At 40.6% G+C, this 10,657-nt stretch overlaps 1 protein-coding gene across 1 annotated transcript; it reads right to left on the reverse strand.

Annotated features, from left to right (window-relative positions):
* Positions 1–1,643: 1,643 nt before the first annotated feature.
* On the reverse strand, positions 1,644–9,702 carry LOC103636139 (uncharacterized). The gene is made up of 10 exons (NM_001346853.1): positions 9,321–9,702; positions 7,363–7,406; positions 6,915–7,032; positions 6,766–6,829; positions 6,028–6,668; positions 4,724–5,003; positions 4,380–4,650; positions 3,386–3,535; positions 2,434–2,910; positions 1,644–2,293 (listed from the first exon to the last, which is right to left on the reverse strand). The coding sequence occupies exons 1-10, from the start codon at positions 9,508–9,510 to the stop codon at positions 2,006–2,008; spliced, it is 2,523 nt and encodes an 840-aa protein (NP_001333782.1). The 5' UTR covers positions 9,511–9,702; the 3' UTR covers positions 1,644–2,005.
* Between the last annotated feature and the right edge of the window lie 955 nt (positions 9,703–10,657).

The following is a 10,657-nucleotide window of genomic DNA, read 5'->3' on the forward strand; positions in this document are numbered from 1 at the left end:
TTCAAGTGAACTACACCAAAGACTTACTCAAAAGATTTAAGATGGATGATTGTAAGCCAATCAAAACTCCAATGACATCAAATGGAAATCTCGACACAGACGAGGGGAGGGTAAACTGATTGACTAAACTCTCTATTGTTTTATGACTAGTAGTTGTTATATTTAATCGCATCTAGACCTGATATGGTTTAGTATGTGTATGTGTGAAAGATTTCGACCAAGCGGCAGTAAGCCTCGATTCGAATTAGCAGAGAGGTCAGTTTTAGGAGGTCGGTGTCCAGTGGAGTTCAGCGAGAAACTCAAAGTAATACATACCTATTTGTTGCGATGTGATTGCTTCGCACCTTTCAATATTTCTTTGACTTCTAGTGCTATCTTCCATCCGTTCCAGTTCATGGATCTTCTTCTTGTTGTAGAACGAGAATTGGATTGATTCCTATAGTTTAGTTCTCTATTTGCAAATTCATTACTTAATAACGATCTTATAGGCTTTGTCTCAGGCAGATCTGGAGCGACTGGATTAAGCTAATTCTAAGAAAGCTATTTAAGTGCCATAAAAAGCATTCTTACGTACATAAATCACTTAGGTGTCTAAATCACTTACCAAGCATGCATGAGACATTATTTTGGTCAATCTACAGGTTTAAATTCTAGCCCACGCATGACCCAACTTTTTTGGTAGACTAAAATTTATGGCTTGAGCCTGACCGACGAGGTGGCCTGGCCTGCTCGGGTCAAGTATTTTTCGTGCAAGTTGATTCAAGTTAATCAGGTCGAGTAGTCAATGATCAGGTCTACATGTTAGTATTGTATTGGAGCTTCACTAAAATTGTCATGCTAATAAAGCATTTAGAACTTATGGTGTAAAACTTTTGATCAATAGATAGAAACACTACCGATCAAAGAGAGAGATAGAAATACTACTAATCACACGGGATAAAGCTAGACTTACTTATAACTTTAAATTTACATAAGAAAATTTAAAGAAGCCTAATTCGCTCTCCTTGTTTCTATTAGCCATCTTGATCCTTTCCTTACACTACCGGTGAACTTTCCCAGATTGGTTACTTACCAGATTGGTTACTTTAATTATTGCTGGGATCTTCAAAGCGAACAAAACCCATGGGAAATTTGTGGAAGGCTAGATGCATCCACTATCTTGTATTACTAGGTGTTTGGTTCCTTTAGTCATTCTCCTAGACTTTGGACTAAACTTTAATCGCTAGAATTTATATTTGAAAGGCCTCATTTAATCATATTGTTTGTCAGTTTAAAGACTAAAAATGTCTTAACTTTAATTGCTAATGGCTTTTTTGAGAGAATGAGATGGAAGGAGCTAAAATCTTACTCCCTCAGACCTAAAATAGTAATCGTTTTAACTCTTGGTTTTAACTCTTGGTTTGTATGTCTATATTCAAATAAACCAAGATAAACCTAGACATATATAAAATACATACATCAAATATCGTATGAAGTTATTAATTAACTAAAATGAATTTTAATTTAGGAAGAGTACTATTTAATAAAAAGGGATTTTAACCCCTCAATTTCATTGCTCCCAAACAAGCCCTAAACTTTAGATGGTAGGAACCAAACACCCAGTCCGCAAACCAGGATTTCAGCTTCATAGACATACATGCGTATGAAAGTAGCAGCAACACGTAGAAGCTTCAAGCTTCTAGGCATCAAGAACAAAATGGCATATTACAGGGGTATGGGAAGCAGATCTGTTAGATGAGTTAGGACTTCACCGTTACAAGATAGCACCTTTGCAACACCACTCACTATCAAATAAAAACCGCGACAGCTTAAATTAGTTTCAGAACACAACTGGGAAAGAAAGGGAAAAAAACAAGCACTCCATCGCTGTTGGATGGACCGTCCTCTGCTCAGCACCGCTCAAGACGGCAGTTCAGCTAGTCTGTTCGCTTCACGGCGCAGCGTGCCAAGGCTTGCAGATAACCTGGCAGCGTAGAGAGGCATCTCCCAAGAGAGCACAGAAGGTTTAGTAGCTGTGCTGCCAGAGATGGTGCGATGGCTGGGATGGTACGCCCTGGGAATTGTTCAAGCTTCCCTCGGTGAGGTTCTGGGGGTGCTCCTGTGGCAGACTGGCCTGCGACTGCGACTGGTAGAAGCTTGGGTACCCAAGACCACCGTATTGAGAGGGCTGATGTGCCTGGCGGAAGCCACCCTGCTGGCTCTGGCCCTGAAGACCATAGAAGTTACCAGGCGGAACTGCAGAAACTGTTCTTGAACCAGCGCCTCCATGAAGCCACATTGCCGAATTATCACTCTGACATGAAAACAAAACAGCACATTTCAGAATGAGATGAACCTCCAAAACAGAAACACGAAAACTTCATACAACCAAACAAGGCTACAGATCCAACCAAGGGCACCAAAAGATCAACCAGGGTATCGTGTCATTGTTACCTGCTGTAGAGCTGCATAGTGATTGGGGTCTTTGAATTGTGTGCCTAAAGCTTCATCAAATCCCAAAGTTGTAGGCGCAGAGGGAGCACCCTGATTTAGGCTGAAATTTCCAGGAATATTATTTGCATTTCCGAACCCTCCATAACCAGAGAGTGATGATGGCTGTGGTAGGCTCGAAGCAGGTGGGCTGCTCTTGTATTGTGGCATCGAATACTTCATACCAGCTCCAGGCACAGCAGGAGCACCAGATTGATGGAAAGGCCCATTACTTGAGTACGCTTGCTGGAAGGCCGCAGATGGTAGGTAGTAGTTCTGAGGCAAATATGGATAGCCAACCAGGCTGGTAAAAGGCCCAAGAGGCAGAGTTGGCTGAGAGTATACAGGCAATTGTTGTGGGAGAGGAAGACCCGATGGTATGCTCGTATTGGGAACATGTTGCGTAGACTGAGTGTTGGGAAAGCCTCCTGGTTTTAAAGTCTGGAGAAAGTCCCAAAAAAGTGAAATACAGCAATGAGACAATTGAAGCAACAGCACATCAACATGAATACCACATCACCACACCAAATGACACCAGACTGAGTAATCCATCTAGCAGACATAAAAGTACAAACTGACAGGTTACATAAGCATATGATTCATTTCATAAACATGCCACAAACTTCCATGGACATCAAAATAAGGGCTACTATGTTGCCACATCATCTTTGTCATGTGATTCATCTCCACAAATATGAATCGATAACATACAGAAACGAAGAAGTATCACAATGAGTTCTCCAGAACTTGAATAGAATACTACAGAGGGGGTCTTAATCTTTTCGTATGACTCAGAAATTTGAAAAGTGTACAAAAATAAAAATAAAACAGAAATGTCTCAAAAGCTTGTGCCATATGTTCCATTGTACTACAAAATGGATAAGATATACAGAAACATACCAAAATTTTGAATTACCTCTTGCATGGAGATTGCTGGCAGATTATTAGGTGCCGCAGATGGGTTATACTTTGTAGCTGACTGTGTCTGAAGTAACTGCGAGAAGTCAAACTCCCGAATAGGGGTAAGATTTGACCCCAACAAGTAATTGGGTAGAGTATTTGCTTGCTGCAAGAAGATATCAGAAGAACAAAAATAAGGTAGTAACTAGTAAGGACTATGAAAGGGGGCAAAACAACAACATAAAACTAGCCAAGAAGATAGTAAAACAATAAATGACATTCCATTGCCCTCATCGTTGTAAGAAACCTGATACTGAGTTTTAATTTAAATTTTCAAGTTACGGTATTCAAATAAAACATTAGGACATTTAAGTACCAATGAGGCAACATGTATTGATAGTAATAGCCAATAGAGAATATATGTAAACATTCTCCGTGTACGACCTTGAGAAGGCAGACACATGTTTTTGGCATATTATTACTATTTATAATGTATTGAAATTTTGGCATATTAATACTATTTATAATGTATTGAAATATAAAACCAAACTAGCTACATTTTTCAGTATGAGTTCAGAATTACTGATATTATAGTATGGTTGCCTCATACAGGTCAAACAGCTTCATGCCCAGGTGCCTACAGATTGGACCCAGGCATTACATTGGCAAAACATAGCCAGAAATATACCATATATGTGCCTGTTTGGATATTTGCTAAAAGAAGAAGGCCCCAAAACCATTAAAGCAATTAATGCAATAGAAATAGCAAGCAAAGACTTATTGAACACTCACATTATTATTTTCTTCCTCAACCAAGCTAAACAGATAAATTTATTCTCAAAGAAAAGAAATCATCGAAGCTTAATACTGGTCAACTTAATGCTTCTGTGACCAAGGCAACAAACCAAAAGGACAAGTTTTATATATGTGAAAGTTAAGTTTCTCGATTTTATTTCATCATAATAGAACTGTCAGTGATCCTATCTCTTCTGAGAAAAGGAAAAATGTACCAGTAAGCCAGAAAAATGGGAAAGGGGTTGTGCTTGTGTGTTTCCTTGTGGGTCTTCCATTTTACTTGGCTGCGTTGTGCTTGAATATGCATGACTTGGAACTGATGGCATGTCATATTGAAGACCAGGCACATCTATGGCCCCCTGCCTCGGTACATCAGACTGTGAAACTGAAGGTCCATCAATGTTATCCATGTTAGTACCAATTCTTGTCTCAACATCCTCATTTGCTGACAAATTTAGAGCATCGTTGTCGTAGTAATCTTGATTCCTGCAAAGCTGACCTCATCAGAAGAGTGTACATCTCATATTTTGAATCAAAATTTGCAGGAAAAAGTTATCACCTGGCATCGAGATTAACTGATGGGGATTCATCTGGAATATGCACCTCGTTGTCCTCCAAACTGTCTTTTGTGACCTTTGATGAAAACAAGCCAGAGAAGGCACCAGATTCAAAACTACCAAAGCTCAGATGAGCACAGTCTGCATTTGTAGCTTGTAGATGATCAGGGAGTATAACCGCATGGTTATCTTCAGATTTGGTTACAACTATATCTTCATTCTGTAGGCTTAAATGCTGAAAGTTTGCCACGGCTGATTCTGCATCAACATTAGAAACCCCAACTGCAAAACAAACAGAAAAAGGTTCAAAATCATAGTCAAAGGGTCCATCTTTGGAATTTGTGGGCACAATTTATAGTGTAGCTCATTTGTGTCACAGCAACCTGCGAGCCAATAAAACAACAATCATGCATAACAGCCTAAAACAGCTTAAGTTATCCTAGCCTCAATGGACAACAATAATTAGCTCACAGCTAAATTCTGCAGGCTGAGATTTTGCACTGTACATACAAAATGATCGACAAATTTTGGTATGTATGATCATACATTTCTTAAGTATCGAATCATATCGACATGATACATACTATATGACACAATTATGATATTGCTGTATTGCATATTGTTGAAACTGTAACATAATCAGCGATATATGTCTATAAGACAACACAAATACAAATTCTTCCATCCAAGTCTCAATATTCTATCTTACACAAATGTGAAAGCCTTGATCTTGGTGTGAAGAAAAAATGGCACCTAAGGACTAGTTTGGGAACTCCATTTTTCCAAGGGATTTTCATTTTCCAAAGAGAAAATGAACTAATTTTCATTGGGAAAATAGAAATCCCTTGGGAAAATGGGGTTCCCAAACTAGCCCTAAAAATATACAAATAACAGATGACTTTTCAATAATATTATATCGCAATTACAATCAATTTAGTAACCGGGAGGGAAGTATTTATTAAGAAAATAAAAAGGTGTGTCCATTACATCTGACATTGTGTTCAAAGTTAACATGATTCTTCCATGATGATGTTCTCGATCTCAATATACACTAGCACAGTAGCACTTGAAGACATCAGAAGGGACAAAGCGTAAAACACGAAACTAGACAAATATTCAACTTCGGTTTCTTGTGCAAAGGCAAAGGCAAAGGCACACTAAAATTACAGTCTGGTAGAAACAATAAATGGTATTCTTCAAACTTTGTTGATTATATTAGTATAAATTTGCTTGGTGTCCACTGGACACCAAAGATAGAGCTCTTCTGGAGAAGAGATCTAAACTGGCAGAGTTTCTTAGCACAAACCTTCATTATCAACATAGGAGTGCACTTGAGCCTGGTAAGCACAGTTCTGCAATAACCCATCGTTGTAATGATTGTCCTCCTCCACAATTTCCAAGTGTCTTTCGGAAGACACTGTTGCTTTAACTGCAGTTGAGTTGTTCTCTTCTGCATGAGAATTTTCTTGTGAGTAAGCAGTACCAGCAACCAACATAGATTGGTCCAGTGATGCCACAGATAGCGATTGGTCACCAGATGCCTCAATGCCTGTGGACTGAACTCCAGATTGAGGCTCATCCTGAGGAAACCAATCATTCTCATGTGTATGGTTGTTCCCAGCAGAACCATGACTAGAATTCACAGTATGTGGAATAGGGTCTGGGAGAGCAGGAAAGCCCTGATCAAAAGTAGTTGGTAGGGTTGTGCTAGCAGATTGTTTCGAGTTCTGGTTTACAGAGCTAGATAAAGATGGGGTTTGACCAGCATATGATGTGTCTGCTGCAGCCATAGGCTTTCCAGAAGACCTCACTTGAGGTCTTCCCATTTTCACTATATCAGCCATTGACATCTGACCTGGCACCCCAAACCAATTATGCTGAAAACCAGATGATGATTGTGGTGCTCCAACTGATCCATTAAAAACCACATCTTTGTTTGTTGACAAACTGCAACAGAATAGCAAGCATAGAGGTTATCTCTACTACATTACTACATACAAAACAATCAGATATAACAGAACTCCAGCTCCTGAACATCAGGTACCTAGGAACTGTTGGCTTAACTGGCACAGCAGGTCCCAATATGGATGACCTTGAAGTCACATAATCTGGTTCAGTTGAAAAGGGAAGATGAGAAACTGAGTGACCAAATGCCAAAATTCATGGAGTAACTTCCTTATTGAAAAGAAATACCAGTGCCACTGGATCCAGACTGGACTGAACTGCTTCGTCCAGCACGGTCCATACCACCTCTACTGGATCGACAGGAGTTACTTGCTCCTCGAGATCTTGGATCTAGGGTTTCTTTAACCTATGCAAAATTTCAGCAAATACTGATATAAGTTCTCAAGGTTAAAGCAAGACACAATAAAGCTAACCAAGAGATACAAAACGCAATATTAGCAGAGTTAATCACCAGCCTTGATATTAAAAACACGGTATATTAAACAATCATTATTGGTTTTATATATCCAACAAAAAAATAACATGAGTAACTGAAGATAAGCTGCAACATTTTTTTATGAGAACAGTTGAGTAGAGTTATCAGGCCAAACTAAGTTACAAAAAAAAGTTGGCTATCAGGCAAACTGAAATTACCAAGAGCATTGGCAGATTGAAACAAAAATCATACTCAACTGACCTCCTTTTTCTTATCACGCTTGCTCTTTACCTCTTGAAAAGTATCTGGAGAAAGATCAACAGTATGTGAGCTATATACAAGTGAATAGCTGGAACAATGAAAATCAACAAACCACTTTTGATTCTATGTTGCTGTTGTACACAAAACCCGTGTATATTTTCTCAAGAAAAAACAAAATTGTTGTATATTAAAGTGAGCAAGAGAAGCAAGTCTTTTCAACTGCAACACCAGCATAGCAAATATTCATCTATACAAATTGTGCTGGATAATTTTAGAAATATGCCAATGTAATTCAAACATTTGTTGGAATCCATTCTCTAACTTCCCTCATAAAGTTGGGAACGGTAGAGATCAGAGGGGGCCAGTGTTTAAAATTGTGTAATAGAGAACCTAACCCAACCAAGCACAGTGATGCCACCACAGTCACTACTTATCAGACTTACACCAGGTTAAACGGGACAACAAGAACTAAAATAGAGCCATTTGGGACAAAAATAAATAGCTACCGCAAGACATCCCCAAGGTTCATGAAACCCTTAGTCTTGCGTGAAAATAAGGTGTTCGGCGGTCAGTGACCAATATAACAAAGATTCATGCAATTACACAAACATTCATTGAGATAATATTCGAGCTAACCATCTCAATGTGGTTCTGACAACAAAAGTGCAGCAGATGCTAATACAGATCATTAACTTCATGAATCACAAAAGAATATAACTCAACATGGTAACTGAGACCATAATTACCAATTCGTTCTTTCAGTACCAAACACAAAAACAAGAAACCAGACCTATAAATCAATCCAGGTCCATGCATAATAATAATATATAAATCATAATGGGGTCTGTCTGACAAAGGAATATATATAATATTATTGGCATGTTGCAGCACACAGTTAACATGAGAAGACAAATGTTGACGCTCACTCCAAATGTAAACAGAGTCTACAAGACATGTGCAAGTTCATCCAAATTCTGTCTGAGATGAAAGAAATCAGACTGTAAAGTTCAAACGTAAGATAGAGGACTAATATCATTTGTAAGTTTGTATCTGAATACAAGCTAAGTTTGGACATGTCATTCTGGTTTTATCTTCTTATTTTAGCCTTTGTTGGGACCAGAAAGGCTTTGTTGCTGATGTTTGCCAAAACTTAAGACCCAAACAACCAGAGATCTTAGAGAGCCTCTGTTGCATTCACTCAATGGCTTCACCTTTCCCTGCCTTCTCACCAGTTGAGTTATTTTCTTTTGCATCTCCCAAATGTTGACATGTTTTATCATCCTTCAGCCAATCCAATCATTATATAATGCCTAAACACGTGAGAAAAAATGAACATGTCCTATTTCCTTATGCAAACATCTAACAGACCCATAGTTACTGCAGCTCTAAACAGTTTAAACCATAAAACACAGTGAACACAAAAGAGATCATAGCGTGATGGCAATAACGAGAAGAAACTTATCCAGTTCATTCGAGTTCATGAATAAAGACAGCCATATGTTCCTCCTTACAGTCCCAGAAGCTTAACCCACCAAAATGGTAAAGGGCCAAGTTTTATTTTCTACTGTGAGTCGCGAATGAACTGAGAAGCGCAGCTAATAAGCGCTGAAAAAAGTACTGAATTTAACACTGCAGGCAATTCCAAAAAGTTCCAAACCAAAGGCCTAAACCGGATCTTCGCAAAATCAATCGAATCCAGAACGTTGATTCTAGCCAGTCCTGCCAGGCTACCACTAGCGTGCAGCACAGTCGCCCCCAAATACTAGCAGAGCAGTAGTTAATCGCCGCAAATCCCCAAATAGAAGGACAAAAGGAAGCATGGTTCCTGATAACCCGACGCCATAGACAACTCCCCAACGCGCACTCATCCAATCCAGTCAGACACGCAAACACCCTGCACTAACGACCGAGCCTGCACATGAAACTGTGAGGAAAAGGAGAGTGACACGAGATGGAACCTTGGCAGAGGAGCCGACTGACCGCCTCGTCGGGGTCCATGCCGCACTCCCGCAGCGCCGCGTAGATCTCCGCGTCGGGACGGTTCACGATCTCCTTGAGCCCCTGCACGAGCTTCCTCGCGGACGCCGGCACGGGCCCCGACTGCCCCCTGGCTCCCCCTCCGCCGCTGCCGCTGCCGCTGCCGCTCATCCTCGCCAGAACCCCTCTCCGGGAACTCCACGCCGACGCCGACGCCAAAACTGGCTCCCGCAAGGCGGCAAATCGCTGACCGGGTGAGTGGTAGTGCAGCGGCGTCGCCTCCCCGCTTCGGCTCGGGCCTGGGCTGCTTCCGCGTCTGCTTTTGCGGCTCTGCGCCTGGCCGCCTGCTTCTTCCCCTACCCACGCAACGCAAACGGCGGCCAAATTCCAAAACCCTCCCTGCCTCGCCCTCGCCTACATTTATATACGTCTGTGAGCTGCGGCAGAGAAGAAATGGGTTAAAAAATAATTTCTCAGTTTTGTCCGCGCAATCCCCACTCCCTTCCTCTCTATCCCACCCTGTGTCCCTGTGTACACTTGTCGATTGCTCGTTGATTCCTTGAGATCACACGTCGACGCCTCAAGCTGACATTATGGGCTCACTTTACTCGGGCCCATACGTGGTCACCGTGCTTCAGTGGGTACGTCTGCGTCACGTAGGTGTAACATGCTGAGGATTCCCTCCACGAAGTGGTGCGCGGACAAGGACGTGAAAGTTCCACCCGACTCCCCCGAGGCTTTTTTTGTTCATGCCCTTGCAACAAATGCGTCCCAGGCGCTCGAAATCGAATGCCCCGAAGCGCTACCTAGACCAGGCGAGTCCGACTGTGAGCAAATCAAACAGCCTAAGTATGTGGGACAACTATATGCTGACAACTATATGCTGACCCTACGCGTCATGTCTTGGGTTATCTATTTATCTTTAGGGTTAGATAGAAACTTAAATCCTCTCTAAGATCATTAAGGTCTTATTCAGTTACATCTAAATCGGATGGTATTGAATGTGATTGAGAGGGATTAAATCTTCTTCTATTCATTTTTTACTAGAAAAAAAATTAGTTACCGTTCGGTTCATATATTTATAACGTGATCGGTAATTGATAACATTAAATCATATTTGTTTATATCTAACCGTAATCGGATATCACACTAGAAAGTGATATCGGCCTTGGTACTTAGCGTGAATTATATATTTCATAAATCAAACGGTACCTTAATCTCTTTCAATGTACCTCTAACCAAATAAGCCATAAGAGTTGGTTTGATGATTAGGAAATTAAGAGGGATTAATGAGGGAATTAGTTTATTTTCCCTCTCA

The sequence above is a fragment of the Zea mays genome, chromosome 8, assembly GCF_902167145.1.
Source record: "Zea mays cultivar B73 chromosome 8, Zm-B73-REFERENCE-NAM-5.0, whole genome shotgun sequence".
NCBI lineage: Eukaryota > Viridiplantae > Streptophyta > Magnoliopsida > Poales > Poaceae > Zea > Zea mays.